Source organism: Clytia hemisphaerica, unplaced genomic scaffold (assembly GCF_902728285.1).
Source record: "Clytia hemisphaerica strain Z4C2 unplaced genomic scaffold, Clytia hemisphaerica genome assembly, whole genome shotgun sequence".
NCBI lineage: Eukaryota > Metazoa > Cnidaria > Hydrozoa > Leptothecata > Clytiidae > Clytia > Clytia hemisphaerica.
The window spans coordinates 91218-109466 of record NW_027103949.1 but is presented as its reverse complement, the minus strand read 5'-3'; the positions used below and the strand labels follow the sequence as shown (position 1 = coordinate 109466).

Genomic DNA, 18249 nt, shown 5'->3' with positions numbered 1-18249 from the left:
CACCCCTACCACCTTTTTCTCCCATAAGATAAACGTTATGGCAATGGTATGTTATACAAAAAATTGAGACAAAGTGGGGTATGGTAGAAACATAAACTAAATATTATCCCGTCACAGTCATCTTATCATCATATAAAATCTTAGTATTACCATAAGAAACAAGAAAAACCCCAACAAAGTTAGTCCACCAAATGGATAAGATACTTCATGGCTCGTACCTGTCTAAATGGATTTAGTAAACCATTGCAATTCTTAAATTAAACGTGGGCTCTATTTGTTAGGGACCTGAGAGTAGGCTAGAAAAAGAGCTCTCTTTTATATTCCCTTATTATGACTGAAAGACTGGGGTTGATTAAATGAATACTCTAAACTCAATAATAAATAATAAAGGGTATTTTAAGGGTTTCAATTAATACTTTTTCTTGAGATGCTCATTATGAATCAGCAGGAATGCATTTTTAATGATAAAACGAAAAGAGGGAAGGTTATATTTAAGTTAATACTAGAGGCATATAATGTTAAACGAACTTGTTGACTGTCTGTGGAAAATGCTGCCAAGAGGTTGGTTTCTTGTCACTTCAACAAAATGCAATTAATTTTTTCTCCAAAAAACCTAAGTAATTTTGGAAGACAGTTGTTTTCAAACACTTGAAGTCTTTCTTAGCGAGTGTCCATGTAGAACAAGCGTATGTAGCTATGGGGTAAACAAGGGCATGAAGAAGTCTCGTTTTAAGTTTCATAGGTAAGTTTCTGTTTGACCAAACATTCTTGTTTAAATTTCCGAAGGCTGTGTATGTCAGTGCAAATCGTCTGTCGATATCTTTGGAAGTTCCCGCTGGAATAGCTGATCCTCTTCTTTAGCTGTCTCTCTTCACTAAGATATGATTCCGTAATCATAAATGTAGTAGAGCTGATTCATTCAGGTAAAGTGAAATAAAATGGAGATATTTATTAAAACATTAACTGGCAAAACGATTCCTTTGAGTGTGAATCCAAGAAACGAAGTCGATGACGTCAAAGAAATGATCTTTGAAAAAGAAAGAACTCCAGTGGAAATACAACGATTGGTTTTCGCTGGTAAACAGCTGGAATCTGGTCGAACATTGAGCTATTATGGAATTAAAGATGCATCAACGCTTCATTTGGTTTTACGATTGAGAGGAATGATCTCAAACTTCTCCGAATATGATATAAGTGACCCCCTTATTGCATTTCTGATGAAAGGTGATGTGGACAGTGTTGAAATATCAGAAGAGTTATTGAAAAAGAAAATGCGTGAATGCGAAGGCTATCTTGAAAATTCTACACTGAAGTTTGAGCATACAGGGATTAAGATGCTTGCTTTACGTGAAAAACGAAAATTGATGGGTGTGGCTGATTGTGTATTCTCCTTACAACAAATCCAAGGAAAACCAGGTTCTATACGTCAAGACATCAAAATCCTGTTACCTAACGGTTCACTGCAGAAAATCACAGGTTCAAATACAATAGAAGCAAAATTGAAGTCGCACCATTCAGAACCCCCAGAAGATCTAAAAGTTGTTCTGAGACGAACAGCTCCAACTGATGGCTGTTTACCGTGGCACGTAGATGGGTATTATTCTAGGGCAACCGTTCAGTATACATTGAATGACGACAGGGAATATAAGGGAGGTAGATTATGTTTTTATACTGAGGATCTAGGTTTGTATGTCCCTCGCCGACCGGCCGGTACGTTATCTATCCATACCAAAGAAATGCATGGCGTGTCAAGATTGATCAGCGGCGTACGTTATGTATTGTTCGTGGTCGAACCTACTAATGATTTGGGTGGCACAACAGAAAATATAGTCGATCTAGCTTCAAACAATATGCTACAAAGTATGTTAGCTACAATGGACGACAACATATGAAACAATATACAAGGTACCCTGGGAAGGTACCTCTTCATCAAAGTAAACGAAGGGAAATTGCACTTCTACTAGACGATACACTTCTACTTGAAACTCGCATGAATTTTTTTTATAGCACATATTTTTTATAAAAGCAAGTAGATTTTGTCTCAGCCTCATCTCAGATTGCATTTGTAAAATTTCGGATTTCTTGAATTATTAATAATATCTTTATACAAATCAATTTTCCAATTTCATTTCATCGCATGATTTTGCATCGATTTGTGCCGTCCGTCACAAAACATCTACAACAAGCTACAATTCAAAATAAATTTTAAGCTAATTTGCTACACTATCAGATATCGAATAAATATACTATAACTATAACCCATTTTGGCTGAGTGACTCTAAACTCCCCGACTTTGATTCCTCAAGGCTTTTGTAGATTACAAGTTTTGAAAAAAGACGCTGATCCGTCTCGACATAAAAGGTCAGAGATACCCGGTGTCCCAGAAAAAGGTCCCCCTCTTTAAAGTGAATTTTCTCGAGTTCTATTGACTGTTAAACAATCAATCTTTTGGCCCTGAAAGAAGAAGAATAAACTTGAATTTTGAGGGGCCATTTGTCAAATTTGGTCAACTAAATCAAAGGTTATGGCCCAAATGCTAAAACATTCGGTCAACAATCGAGGAGATCGAGGAGACTCCTTTTTTCTGGGACACCCGGTATATAATCTCCGCACAGGTTCTGATACTTCGCGCATGGCACGTATTCACTCTAAAGACCATGGCTCCGTAAGAAAATATGCACAGGTTGGTGCTTATCTTTTTCATCTTTTCATTTAGATTTGGGATAAATATGAAATGAGCTTTTGAGTGTACTGATTGACTAGAGTAAAACAATCGCATCATTATCAACTGTCAATCATATACAAAACAATACTTTCGGGTAACTAATAGCCGGGGGGGGGGCTAATTAAGTTTTCTTATTCCAACCCCCTCCCGCTTATTGATTTTAGGGAAAATTTTTTGCAAGTTCCCTCTTTTGCCCTAATTCTGTAGTAGCCTCCTTTTCGAAAATTTTCCACCCAGGACATTTTTATTCCAACTCCCCCGCTTATTAAGATTTGAGATTTTTTCCAACCCCCCGGCTATTAGGTACCCAAGAGTACATTAAAAGTTGCTTTCGCTTTCGTTTTCAAACAAGAAGCAACGCAGTTCTGAATGGCTGAACAACCAGGTCAGATCACACATTCGCCATATCCCTTTAGAGCAGAGTGTGGTAAAAACAGAATGAATGATCACCAAAAGATATCAAAATATAAATACACTTAAAGCTTTTTTTTTCATTGCAAAGTTTCAAAAGCCATCTAGGCTCAAATGCTTATAAACCATTATATTTTCTAGCATGGCCATAACTGGTTGGCCTCTCCTGGCGTAACTATCATCATTGAAAGTAAACATTTTAGCATTTCAATTCATGAGAAACATAATTGCGTTGCTGATTTTTGATAAAGGAACTCACATCCTTTGTACCACAAATTTCACGTAAGAGAGCATTACTGATCATCATTCTGAAATCGTTTTCAGCCTCGTTTACATGTTTCATGCCATTATGGATCACGTGTCTAAGGAACATACGATAAGTTGCATAAATACGATTAAATTGGCCCTGTTTTTTTTTCTTTATTGAACCATAAACGCAGAGTATACTACGAACACATACTACAAAACACAACTAAACGTTAATATAGTCCCTCCCTCCGCTAGCAACTTAAGTTATATCGCCGGAGGTAATAGACTAAGAAGAAAGGAAATAGTAAAACGAAATGTGATGTGGAGAGAGAGCTATGATTGTAGTAGACTAAAATAACGCACCACTGAACCTTCCAGATTCATGGATATATTCAACGACAGAAAGGACTATAGTTTAATTTGAAATTGAAGTCAAGCTTTCATCACCGTATAATAAATACCGACAAAAATTAGAAAGGTTTAGTGGGAGAAAAACAATACCTAGTCTTGTAGTTTGTCGAACAGAGATATTGTTTTAACCAGCACATGTGGGAACAAGGATTTTAGATATCGGGTGATATCTTTAAACTTAATTTTTTCTAGGTATAAATTTTTTGAAGGAACCAATCATTTTCCATTGGAAAGAAGAAAAATTAATCTAAATTTTGATGGGTCATTTATTGACTTCGGTTATTACATAGCGGAGCTGGATAAAGGACGAGAATTCCTTAGCGGATAGCTACTTTTACGACAATATATGCCATATCTGTAATTTGCCTTGATTGTTATTCTAACTCATTCAACTTTTTCCGGATGTCTATAAAGCTTGCAAGAGGTTTAAAGCTTAATTTTTCATTGAAAGAAATCAGTTGCAAAAGGAAATTTGATCACCAAAGACCAAAAACAGATTTGGCGACTTTTACGACAATATATGCCATATCTGTAATTTGCCTTGATTGTTATTCTAACTCATTCAACTTTTTCCGGATGTCTATAAAGCTTGCAAGAGGTTTAAAGCTTAATTTTTCATTGAAAGAAATCAGTTGCAAAAGGAAATTTGATCACCAAAGACCAAAAACAGAAATGGCGACTTTTACGACAATATATGCCATATCTGTAATTTGCCTTGATTGTTATTCTAACTCATTCAAAACTTTTTCCGGATGTCTAGAAAGCTTGCAAGAGGCTTAAAGTTTAATTTTTCATTTAAAGAAATCAGTTGCAAAAGAAAGTTTGATCACCAAAGACCAAAAACAGATTTGGCAACTTTTACGACAATATACGCCATATCTGTAATTGCCCTTGATTTTTGTTGTTACTCGTTCAAAACTTATTCCACATGTCTAAAATGCATGCAAGAAGCGTAAAGTTCAATTTTTCATTGAAAGAAATCAGTTGCAAATGGAACTTTGATCACCAAAGACCAAAAACAGAATTGGCGACTTTTACGAAAATATACACCATATCTGTAATTGCCCTTGATTTTTGTTGTTACTCGTTCAAAACTTATTCCACATGTCTAAAATGCATGCAAGAAGCGTAAAGTTCAATTTTTCATTGAAAGAAATCAGTTGCAAATGGAACTTTGATCACCAAAGACCAAAAACAGAATTGGCGACTTTTACGAAAATATACGCCATATCTGTAATTGCCTTGATTTTTATTGTTACTCATTTAAAACTAATTGAGAATATCTCAAATGTTTGCAAAAGAGTTGAAATTGAATTTTCAATTGAAAGAAATCAGTTGTAAAAGGAACTTTCATGACAAATAACCAAAAACAGATCTGGCGACTTTTACGACAATATACGCCATATCTGTAATGTGCCTTGATTTTTGTTCGTTACTCGTTCAAAACTTATTCATAATGTCTAGAATATTTGCAAAAGGGTTGAAGTTTAATTTTTCATATAAAAAATGAAATGCAAAAGGGACTTTGATCACCGAAGATCAAAAACAGAAATGGCGACATTTACGAAAATATACGCCATATCTGTAATTGCCCTTGATTTTTGTTGATACTTGTTCAAAACCTATTGAGAGGGTGTCAAATGTTTGCAAAAGGGTTGAAATTGAATTTTCAATTGAAAGAAATCAGTTGCAAAAGGAACTTTCATGACAAATGACCAAAAACAGACCTGGCGACTTTTACGACAATATACGCCATATCTGTAATTTGCCTTGATTTTTATTCTAACTCATTCAAAACTTTTTCCGGATGTCTAGAAAGCTTGCAAGAGGGTTAAAGTTTAATTTTTCATTTAAAGAAATCAGTTGCAACTGAAACTTTGATCACCAAAGACCAAAAACAGATTTGGCAACTTTTACGAAAATATACGCCATATCTGTAATTTGCTTTGATTTTTGTTGATACTCGTTCAAAACTTATTGAGCGGGTCTCAAATGTTTGCAAAAAGGTTGAAATTGAATTTTCAATTGAAAGAAATCAGTTGCAAAAGGAACTTTCATGACAAATAACCAAAAACAGATTTGGCGACTTTTACGACAATATATGCCATATCTGTAATTTGCATTGATTTTTGTTGATACTCGTTGAAAACTTATTCCTAATGTCTAGAATGCTTGCAAAAGAGTTGAAGTTTAATTTTTCATTGAAAGAAATCAGTTGCAAAAGAAACTTTGATCACCAAAGACCAAAAACAGATTTGGCGACTTTTACGGAAAAAGACACCATATCGTAATTGCCCTTGATTTTTGTTGTTACTCGCTCAAAACTTATTCCAGATGTCTAGAATGCATTCAAGAGGCTTAAAGTTTAATTTTTCATTGATAGAAATCGGTTGCAAAAGGAAATTTGATCACCAAAGACCAAAAACAGATTTGGCAACTTTTACGAAAAAATACGCCATATTTGTAATTTGCCTTGATCTTTGTTGATACTCATTCAAAACTTATTCCTAATGTCTAGAATGCTTGCCAAAGGGTTGAAGTTTAATTTTTCATTGAAATAAATCAGTTGCAAAAGAAAGTTTGATCACCAAAGACCAAAAACAGATTTGGCGACTTTTACGGAAAAAGACTCCATATCTGTAAGTGCCCTTGATTTTTGTTTTTACTCGTTCAAAACTTATTCCTAATGTCGAGAATGCATGCACAGGGCCGGCGAATCGGTTTTAAAAGTGAGGGGGCTAAATGATATAGTGACTAAAGAGGCCCCACCATGGTTGGGGCCGACGGGCCGGAAAATTTTTGAAATTATGGTACTCTACATTAGCTTAGAATCGGCCTAAATTTAATTTTTATGAAGTTATTGGAATGAAAAAATCAAAGAAGTTAGGTGTCTTTTTATACTGATAATCGCCAAAGAATATACTACTATATACAGTTGACGCTCTTTAATTCGACGTTCTACTATTCGATAGGCTCCCTTATTCGATGAAATGTAAAGTCCCTGTCAAAATGAAACCCTCATAAACGACGCTCCCTTATTCGATAAGCTCCCTTATTCGATGAAAATCCAATTCCCCTTGAAGATCGAATTAGAGAGCGTCAACTGTAATAACAAAATGAAACCTATAAGTAAATAAAGCGGGACTTTTACATGTTCAAAATTCGTAAGTAAAATTAGACTTAATGCATGCTTTTAACAGGCAGTAAGCATACAGTAATCAAAGATTAAAATTGTCCAAAGTAATTAAAGCGATTCACTCGAGTCGACACAAACTCTCTACCAACTCTTCATCAAGTTTATCCGTTAGATCTTATGGATGTGGAGCAAAGAAAGATTGTTGTTTTTGAGAAACGTCACCACGTTTCTTCTTTTTCATTTTTTCTTTTTTCTCTCTCACCCTCTCTTTCACTCTCTTTTTTTCTTTTTTTTTGCAAAAAAGTGGGGGGGCTATAGCCCCCCTAGCCCCCCCGGTTTCGCCGGCCCTGATGCAAGAGGTTTAAAGCTTAATTTTTCATTGAAATAAATCAGTTGCAAAAGAAAGTTTGATCACCAAAGACCAAAAACAGATTTGGCGACTTTTACGGAAAAAGACGCCATACTCACGGTTAGTGTAAAACAACGCAGGTCACAGGTCACAGGTCACAGGTCAACAAAGTGCAGACCGGAAAAAAGATAATAAGATCATAACATATACATAACATAACATCAATACATAACGCATTAAATTACAAAAAAGTAATACATGTATTTAGATATTATAAAATGACAATTGAATATGTAGAATAACAACCTAGTAAGTGACACTTAATTACAAAAATAATGACAAAATCATAAAATATGATGCCTAACAAGACAAAAGCACGAAAAATATTTATTATACAAAATGTGATGTGGATGGTGTGAATGGATAAAAGAAGCTTGCAAGGTCCCTAAGAGAGTGGTTTTAGGAGGATGAAACTAATTAATCATTCAATTGTTATTTTAATGACTTAATGACAATTTTTGACAAAAATATTGACAGAACCACAAAACATCATGTCTTACAAGAGAAAAACACCAAAAATATTTAGCATACCGAATGTGATGATAACAATATGGCTGGATATAAAATTACACCAATCAGAAGCTCGTGAGTTCTCTGAGAAGGTAGTTTTATAGCGATGTGTTTTATTATATGTAACCATCATATAACATTACAAACATTACAATATGTAATATACCTGTTATACGTATAATATGGTTTCAAATATTTTCTGGTCTGCGTTATACACGGCGCAAACTGCGAAAGATCGATAAAAGCACATTTGGTTAAATTTTGATGTTTGAAATGGTTTTATATGGATGAAATTGCTTGAGAATTATGTTTTTGATAATTCTTTGTGTTTTCCAAACATTTTCCTCTGCAATGACATTGATTAGAGACAACCTGTCATCACTGACCTGTGACCTGCGACCTGTGACCTGTGACCTGCGTTTTACACTAACCGCCATATATCTGTAACTGCCCTTGATTTATGTTGTTACTTGTTCAAAACCTATTGAGAGGGTGTCAAATGTTTGCAAAAGGGTTGAAATTGAATTTTCAATTGAATGAAATCAGTTGCAAAAGGAACTTTAATGACAAATGATCAAAAACGAGTCTGTTAAATGACGCGCCTTACGCGCCCACGCGCCTTACGCGCCCACGCGCCTTACGCGCCCACGCGCCCACGCGCCTTACGCGCCCACGCGCCTCACGCGCCTGAATTTCGACGCGCCTTTAAGTTTTGACGCACCTTCTTACGCGCCTTATTATCGATGTGCCCTAAATTTTTGACGCGCCTTACTTACTTGCCTTATTACCGACGCGCCCTGAGGTTAAGTATCAGTAGATAACTCAGGACGACGGACGAATTTTTGAAGCCTTCGTTCGCGCTACGGCACTTTTCTACAGGCTAACCCGAAAGCTAGGCAGACATACCCCGGGCAAAAATATCGGATTTGCTCTAGAACGAGAAACTGAACGGAAACGTGTTCTAGAGCAAAACCGATATTTAACCTCGCTATTAGTTCTTTTCAAAGCAAGTAAGGAATTGTGTTTAATGTCAGCATATTTATTTTTCTTATAAGCATCTTCTTTATAAGACACCAATCAATAGCTTTTGATTTGAGGGGATTAGGCTTTCGGTAAGCAGTATTTTCAAAGCAAGTAAGGGACTGTGCTTAACGTGGGCATATTTATTTTTCTTATATAAGCATCGTCTTTATAAGAAACCAATCAATAACTTTTGATTTGAGGGAATTAGGCTTTCGGTAATTAGTTCTTTAGCAAAGCCAGGAAAGAATTGTGCTTAACGTGAGCATATCTATTTTTCTTTTAAGCATCGTCTTTATAAGAAACCAATCAATAACTTTTCATTTAAGGGAATTTGGCTTTCGGTAATAACTTTTTTCATAAATCAAACATAGCATACTTGTTTTTACAAGCATCATTTTCGTAACAAAACTTTCAATTAGTTTCCTTCAATCTGAATCTCCTATAATTCCTAACAATTTTTCTTTAATTATGTGATGCCGAAGCTTTTGTCAAAAATAGTTTACTTCTTTTTGAAGAATGGTAGAATATGTATACATAGGCATTACATTATTATTGGTCAGATAGGGCTGATGCGTAAGCATACTTTTAAAACTATTGATTTAAAGATGCATGGTAAGCAGCATTAACTATCGCTATAAATGCCCCCATAGCCCTGAATTTATGATAATTTAATAAGGAATGCTACTTTTAGCCTGAGTAATCGCCCTACCGTTACACTCTTATTTATTTATAAGCATAACGCTTAAAAGCACAATTTAGCTAAAATTTGGAAAATAATAAGGCATAATCAATTAAGTATGAACTCGCAAGAAAATAACACACTGAGAATTCAACCAGAAAATGAAATATTGATAAAACCATGTGTCATTGAGTCTATAAATAAATTTTTACGAAGTGTTTTTGATAAATATGATAAATGATAAAGAAATAAAATCACTTCTGTCTCATAGAGAATGCTAAAAAATTTGGATTAGAAATCAGAAAAAATGAAATGAACCGCCGTTGTTGTCGTCTTTTTTTCTGAATAATTTTTTGCAGAACATTCGCCTTTCACGTGCCGGGGGGCAATAAAAATCACGTCAAAATTTACAAAAATTTAAGGTAGTAATACTGTAAGGCACGTCAAAAATTTAGGGCGCGTTGATAATAAGGCGCGTAAGAGGGCGCGTAAGGCACGTGGGCGCGTGGGCGCGTCATTTAACAGACTCATCAAAAACTAATTTAGTGGGTCTTCACTTTGTTGACATTCGAATAGAAGTGACGTCAGAAATCCGTTGACACTATAATAGCGAGATTATGTATCTGGCATTCTCTACGGCTACGGTTAAAGCGGCGAGGGAAATGGCGAGTAAGGCAAGTAATGGCGGGTGAAAGCAAGTTCGATATTTTGACGTACGGTATTATGTCGACTTTGCTTATACGGTGTTTTGGTGTTTTTTCCGTACAGAGCAAAGTAGACAACGACATGTCGCCTTTGGTGACGACCCGCATGGGCAGCCCCGCAACCGTAGCCGTAAAAAATCTCCCATACATAATCTCGCTAATAGCTTTATTTTTGTGGATGAATCATGACCATGGGTGAATTAGTCTATACTAGACGGTCTTTTTTAAGCAGGAAACAGAGTGAAAACTCCCGGTTTGGGTACTCGCTATGGATGAGTACAAATGAATTGGTCTCGTTTTCATGTAAAATTCTGACGCTATAACTTTTAATTGCGACATTTCCAAAATATAGTGTAAGCAAGACTTCTTTTCAGTATTAGCTGCTTTATAAAATACTTGGAAATGAAAGAAATTGGTCATCCCTCCAAAAAAAAATTCAAAGCTTACAAGATAAGGAAGTGTGGTTTTCAAATTTTTGTTTGTTTTCATTCTATTGTAAAAACAGAGGCAACAAATTAAGTTGGCAGTCATCACAGTTTAATAGGTTCTTAATGTTTCGTTCGCTCCACCTTCGAACGGAAGTGAGGCTGTCAAATTGCAAATGAGGCTGTCAAAATAAAAAAATTTTAACTATCGGAAGTTTTATGTTAAATTACCTAACTATTGACGAAAAAAGGTTCTTTGTTCTTTTTATATGGTTAAGAAAAGTCAACTCAAAAATCTACAGTCTTTGATAACTCACTTGGACAAAATGAGGAACAAAATGGAAAGGTTTGAATATTATGGTAATGTCTTTTATTCTGTCTGTCCTATACTTTCAAATCTGCATAATGAAATAAGAAGTTTGACTCTAAAGTAAGGTTTGGCGTATACTTTTAAAAGATAAATCAGCAGCCGCTTGTGTACGTGTTTTAGTAGCGGAAGTCCTAAATGCAGTCAGGAAAGAATTTTTAGATGAAAGAAATTAATACACCTTTAAATTGTCTGAAAGCAAACCCAATATCTCAGGAAACTTTAAAAACTATTACCGTAGAGACCTTTACATTTTTGTACAAACAGAGGTTTGACCGGAAGAAGCAGAGTTCAGTTTACGCAATTTATGCGCCTCTTTTTTCATAAACAGACTATCTGATTTTGCATTGGTAGGGCCTTAGAAAAAAATTATTCTAAATAGCAAAGTAAGTCTTTTGATCGGAGTCGGTGGCGACCGGAAGAATCCTCTTTCGATAGCTGTCTATTCGGTTATCTGATATATTGCAATAGCGGATTAGTGGTCGTCCACGCTAAAGCTCTAAAGGAACGGGCCAATTTCCCATCGGAGAGAAATGATAGTCAATTGCTTTATAACGTATTTGGTTTAGTTGGAAGGTACTGGCTAGACAATCCCCGGGAACGAGGGCTGGGATTCAGGTCTCACACTGCAAAATCCTTAATATAATGCGATCTGGTGAAATTCCGTCATCTAAACCTTCAAGATTTTCCCGACCTTCAGAGCTTTACTGTGTCGAAAGAAAAATCCTGCATTGAGTGCCAAATAATCTACTCGGGGCTAGGGGAGGGTGTCACGACTTTTCTCTGGATTACTCAACTTATCCTTGATCCTTCTCTTAATTGCCGAGCATCAAGTAGAGAGGCATCAAGTACCATTTTTGTACTAAATACGAAGTCTTTGGTCGGGGTCGGGGTTGAAACCATGACTTTGCGCATGCAAATAAAGTATATAAGTAATACCATGATTATCTTTATCTTGAAATTGTTACGCCAAGCGGAAGAAGTCACATTTGAATCAAGGAAACCCTAGCAAGGAAACGGAAGCAATCAAAAAAGGAAAAGGAAAATAGATTTTCATTTTTGCAGACCAAGGATGGTATTAAAGTCTATTCACGATAAGTGTGCACTCTTTTTTCATTTACCTATAACTTTTGAAGGAATTCTTCAATCTTTATAAATTTGGTATTGTTGGAAAGATATTAGTGAGTGGAACAATTTGGAATAAAAAAATCCATACCAAAATTCTAAAAATGAAGATGAAAATGAAGAAGAAAAAAATGAAGATCTTGTAGAAAGGTGCTATAACTATCATTTTCACTGAAGTAACTCCTTCATTATCGAACATCATCACTGTGAAAAAATTTCTCAAAAATAATCATTCAGTCAAAAGATATCAAACAACGTTCTAAGCTGATTGACGTCTAAAAACGCTGTTTTCTGCTGTTTTTTGATGTTTTTTGGGGTCAATCACTTATTAACTTTGTATCATAACTTTATATTGAAAATATATTTTAGTGAAATTTTTTCACAGTGATGACCTCCTAAGATCAAAGAATCTCTCCAGTTAAAATGAAAGTTTTAGCACTTCTCTACAAGATCTTCATTTTTTTCTTCTTCATTTTCATCTTCGTTTTTAGAATTTTTTTAAAGACTTTTTTTTTTCAAATTGTTCCACTCACAAATATTTCTCCAACGATACTAAATTTATAAAGATTGAATAATTCCTTCAAAAGTTATAGGTAAAAGAAAAAAGAGTGCACACTTATCGTGAACAGACTTTAAATGTGTTAGTATTTCGAATCAGTAGCCCATATCCGAGTTTTAAGATTAGTACTTTGACATGTTGAACTAAATAAAGCTGACAGAAAACTCAGAGTTCAAAATAAACAAGTCTACTGTTGCGGAAGTAGAGGAATGTGGAGTATGAACATATCAACAAATTGTTAATGTATGCAATATATGGTACAATAATTAAAAATGGTAAAGTCCTTAAAATATTTCTTTTAAAATATAACAAAATTATGGTATGTTGTTTATGTAGAGAAAGAAAAAATAATGGTTTGCAAAAGGTTCAAGCTTTTTAAGAATCTTTCGCCGCCATCCCTTGCTTGACTTAGCCTATAGTAATAAGCTCAATAGTTCCGAAATCTCCGTTTTGCTGTGAATAACGCGTGCTATAGAGCAATCAAGTCGATTTAAGAATGAACGTAAAGGATTACCATACTGGGCAAGTCACTTACTGAGGAGAACCTTTTTTAACAAGGTCAAAGCAATAAAACTCATTAAGGAAACAGCGAGATTGGAATTTTCGACAAATGCATTTTTAAATGGTAAATTCCAGATAATTATGGACGTGAGCAACAGAACAAAGATGTTAGTAAACAAGAGCTGCCATCCTATTTTGAGACGTCGGACAGACAATATCACTGTATCTAAAGCAGATAAGATGGAGTTTTAACAAGATACTTTAATAATTGGTCATTTGAAGTAATAAAAATGACACGTTCTTTAGAAAAAGTATCAAAATTGTTTTATTACTGGTTAACGACCAACCAAATCAAATAAGAGCTTGTAAAAACTCCATTTCGTCCCATCTAAAGATAGGTCTTTAACCCAGTAAGTGCCATTGGTAACGTATGAGATCGCTCGATTTTCTCGATCCTGTTGTGTACCAGTAGGTATGGACTTAGAAGCGCCACGACCTATGTCGCCCTGTTTTTTTAACCCCGCCCGAATAAAAAAAGTTGAGATTGGCATTTTTTCTCAGGGGTGTGTACGCGTATTTGAAATCAATAAATATATATTTGAAAAGTTGTGGAGTGATGGCACTTAATGGGTTAATGCATAGCAATAATTTTCAAATGGATATCTCCAAAAACTCAGCCTCGTGGTGTAGGAGGCATTTTCCACAACTTCGAATAACAAACTTCAGGGGAAAATCATTTACAGGAATCTGATATTGCAATTCTCTGCTATCGTGTCATTTTTCGGTTCTTCCGTAAGTATGAAAACGATACCCTGAGTATCAGAGGTTGAGAATATTTCAACCTCTGAAGACCAATAATAGAAATTATTATGTCAATCTAATCACTGTAGAAAACATCAAAGATAAAGAGCAAATATTACCACATTAATGTCTAGTAGACTGTATTAGTATGCATTAGTATGCTATTTACGAATTCCCCAGAAACCTCCAAGTGTAATTAAAATGAGTTTCTTTCAAAAGAAATCTTCCACATGATCCCCTAATGTATAACAGCAATTACTAAACTTTTAATTACGGAAAAGTCACTTTAATTGAATCGAAATAATAGTCAGACTTTATGTTATGATTCTCTATCACTGACTCTTTTTAAAAAGCATTGATGACATTTTTGAGTTGTGTTTTCAACGACGGGAATAGAAATATCAACTTTGAACTTTATCCAAAATCTTGGATGGTCGTCATGGTTACTTTTCTCTGCGTTGATTGCACGCTGAATAGAATTGGATTGGTTGGCATTGCGTCGATATACGATTTCGACCTGTGCTATTCACGGTATTGAAACGAGGCTGACAGAAACACCCTGTCTCAGTGCCACGGTGAAACATCTTCGGTGGGATGGAAATTTCTCTCTAAATCCCAATGAGGATAAAAACCCTATTTATTAAACCTTATTTTGAAGTGCTATTTTTTCTTGCAATTTCTATTGCGGATACTATCCCAGTGGGATTGAAATTTCAGGGTATTTCTTCCACCAGGGATATTTTTGACCGATCTTTCCACCGGAGTGGGGGCTTTAACTGAGACACAAGGGTAAACAAGAAAATGAATAATTACTTTGTCAATCATGTGGCCCGGGGTTACATGGCCAGTAATACTTGAAAAAAACATAATTCAAAGCAACATACTTAGATTTTCCTTTCGATATTTTGAACTTTTAATCTTGTTCCCTGCTAAGCGTGTTGATGAATGCATGTCATAAAAATGTCGATCGTTTTAGAAAGAGCATCAATCAATACTCACCGCGTGGTGTCCTAAACGTGTCTCTTGTAATCAGAAATAACATGTTTATATCAGTGACCAAAAACACTATTCGAGGGCGTCAAAGTTTAGCTTAAATTCTCAAACTTTAGTTTTTTACAATTCTTGAGGTTGAGTTCAGATTTGACGCACTAAGGTCACCCCTTGTCGTCCAAGCTGGGCAGTAGAAGTATGTAAATTGATGTTTAGATGATGATAAAGCTTTTGCTCTATGTTTATATCTGTCAATCTCCCGCAGCAGTAGTTAATCCTCTCTGTTCAGAAAGTCTGAGAAGGCCTGCCAAACTTTTGTAGATCTCTATTTGTCAAAATGTTGTCTAATTTTAGATAAAGCTTTAATCCATCACTCTGTATGAATCTTAATGAATTTGATTTTGTTTGCATACCACCATACCAAAATTCTTAACTTGTATTTAAATACAAAAGCATTAATTCGTAGTCCAGAATTAGCCTGGCAGATAAGTCAGGGCCTTGGAATGCTTTTTAGACGGAAATATTTTTCTTTTGACCTACGTAATGTATATCACGAAAAACTGAGGAATCTGGAAAGCTCACGAAAATAATTTCAATTTGATAATTGAAAATTTGACTTGCGAAAACTCGAAAACAAAAACTTTTGGCCTGAAAAGTTAACAAGGAAAACAACCTTCTGCTGAAAACAAAATTGTAAAGACCGTAATTTTCCGGTGATGACCAAATTCCGCCCCTAAAAATTAAATGTAGAATGAAAGTGATATTGAAATGCAAGTCCCATAAAAAGTTTATCTGGCACCCGATGTAGAAATTTTCTTCCGACACGCTAAAGCTCTGAAGGTCGGGAAAATTTTCAACATCTGGAAGAAATACATTACGGAATTTCGCCTGACCGCGTAATTTTTTAGAAAAATGGGCCCGAGTGCAATTTGGACAGGGAAGGTGTCATGGCCGACAAAATTTGGGTCAGAAAAAACTTCAAAAGGTTTCACGAAATAAATTCAAATAGAAAACTTTTTGGAGAAGGAATCATGCAAAATATTATCATTCTTTTCACAAGGAGGGCATGTAGAAATACTCAAATAAGTATTTTTCCTTCTTTAAACTGATCACAGAAGCAAAAACAAAATAGAAATAACATTGTACACAAAAAAGCCTGAAAGAAGAGAAAAGTCATAATCAGCATCTATAATAACACTAAAAGAAAAACTAAAGCTTTAGAAAATGAATACTAACCCTCAATGAACACTTTTGTGAAGTTTAATAAAGATTTTATCCAAAAAACTTCAGTTCTGGAACACTGACAGACTGAAGTCGGTTTGTCGGTTGTCGGCCGGTGGACAACAGTTATATTTGGAGGACGGTCTAAGATAGATAACAACATGAAAGTTACTGATAAAAGCCTAAGCCCATAGGAACATACCTGCTTTAGTTTCTTTGGTCTTTGAATGGTATAAAATTTGAGAAAGTGCAGAAAAAATCAGCCATCAAAACAAACAAAAACAAAAGTTATGATTATCAACTTTTCTGTGGTAGAAACACATTTTTTGGGTTGGTGCACATACAGAAATTACACTGGATACTAAAACTAATATTCAGGGAGTGATATGTACAGTTAAACTACAAAAACTCCATCAAAAGAAACAAAAGACAACCATAACAGCACACATTTTTTGAAAATTACATCATGTTTGTAATTTTTGCCGACATACTCATGACGTGGTAACTAACGACAGTGATTTGACGGTCTTTTTGAGGCGCCAGATCTCAAAAAAACAATTTTTGAGCGTTCAGCACGGCCCCAAAAATGAGGGCTAAACTTATGACGGCACATCAATGGATGACTACTATTTCTCTCCGATGGTATATTGGCCCGCTCCTTTAGAGCTTTAGCGTGGGCGGCCGCCAATACGCCATCGGAATATCAGATTACAGATAAATAAAAAGTAGTCGCCATGTTTGTTTAAAATGTTTCCTCGTTAACGCCTATCAGAAGAAAAAGGAAACAACAGGCTAGACAGGATAAGGAACTAGGCTGGACGATGAAAATCCACCTTTTCCTGTTTAAGCCTGAGAGAAATTCTTAATTTTAGGAAAAAATAAAATATTGCTGTTTGCCCTATATATTTTTTGATTTGTGGCGAAATGTTGGTCAAAACTAGAATTCTCTGAATTATCAGGCTAGACAGGAAAAGAAAGTTGTTTGAAGGAGAATCAGAAATAGGTTTCAATATCAAGTCAAAGTGGAACAAGTATATCATTCGAGTTATAGACGAGTGAACATGTCAAAGTGGAACTAGTATATCATTCGAGTTATAGACGAGTGAACATGTCAAAGTGGAACTAGTATATCATTCGAGTTATAGACGAGTGAACATGTCAAAGTGGAACTAGTATATCATTATTCGAGTTATAGACGAGTGAACATGTCAAAGTGGAACTAGTATATCATTCGAGTTATAGACGAGTGAACATGTCAAAGTGGAACTAGTATATCATTATTCGAGTTATAGACGAGTGAACATGTCAAAGTGGAACTAGTATATCATTATTCGAGTTATAAACGAGTGAACATGTTAAAGTAGGTACCGTCAACACCACAGCTTAGCTTTCGCGGAAATTAAACTGTGGAGACAAACTGTAAGATACGCAAGGATAGTGAACACAAAAAAATATAGTTTTCTTCTTTTTTGCTAAAAATTAGCGATTCTGAGGGTGAAAATTAAACATACAGCCAAAGTTGATGATCAAAGGCACTTTTTGGGGCCCTTGACTTTTAAAGCCCTCGAAAAATGAGCCACTTGGGAGAATCAGGAAAAATGGCCCCTCTTCCTCCACGCTATTGACCAGATGAGTATCGGATGTCCTGAGATGAGAATATCCTTTCCGCATATCATTTTAATGGAACCAGTCCGTGAACGTTGTTTTTCATATCAAGAAGCACAGCTTTGACATTGTTAAGGATAGAAATAAATAAACCAACAGAAAGGGCTGTCGAAGATATTGAACGGTGTCTGGTCGCATCAATGGAACGAAATCGGGGTTAATCCGGGTTAGCCGATAAACTAAATTAAACCTGATAAAGCTCAATTAATGGTTGTCTTTCGAAATATAAAACTTAAGGCTTTTTGACAGAAGAAATGTTTACAACGAGGTCAAATAAGTTAAGCCAGAATTGAATTTCGTGGCTACTAAATGATCCTCGAAGAAAAGGTTGCAAAACT

At 35.3% G+C, this 18249-nt stretch overlaps 2 protein-coding genes across 2 annotated transcripts in view; one reads left to right on the top strand and one right to left on the bottom strand.

Annotated features, from left to right (window-relative positions):
- Window positions 1-18249, bottom strand: part of LOC136810030 (DNA excision repair protein ERCC-8-like) — a 61715-nt gene that overhangs the window by 13861 nt on the left and 29605 nt on the right. The window lies entirely within an intron of this gene.
- LOC136810068 (uncharacterized) lies at window positions 939-2079 on the top strand. The gene has a single exon (XM_067066636.1). The coding sequence runs from the start codon at window positions 939-941 to the stop codon at window positions 1890-1892; it is 954 nt and encodes a 317-aa protein (XP_066922737.1). The 3' UTR covers window positions 1893-2079.

Excerpts from the sequence above, each read along its gene's own strand:
- LOC136810068 (XM_067066636.1), top strand. The coding sequence starts at position 939 with ATGGAGATATTTATTAAAACATTAACTGGCAAAACGATTCCTTTGAGT.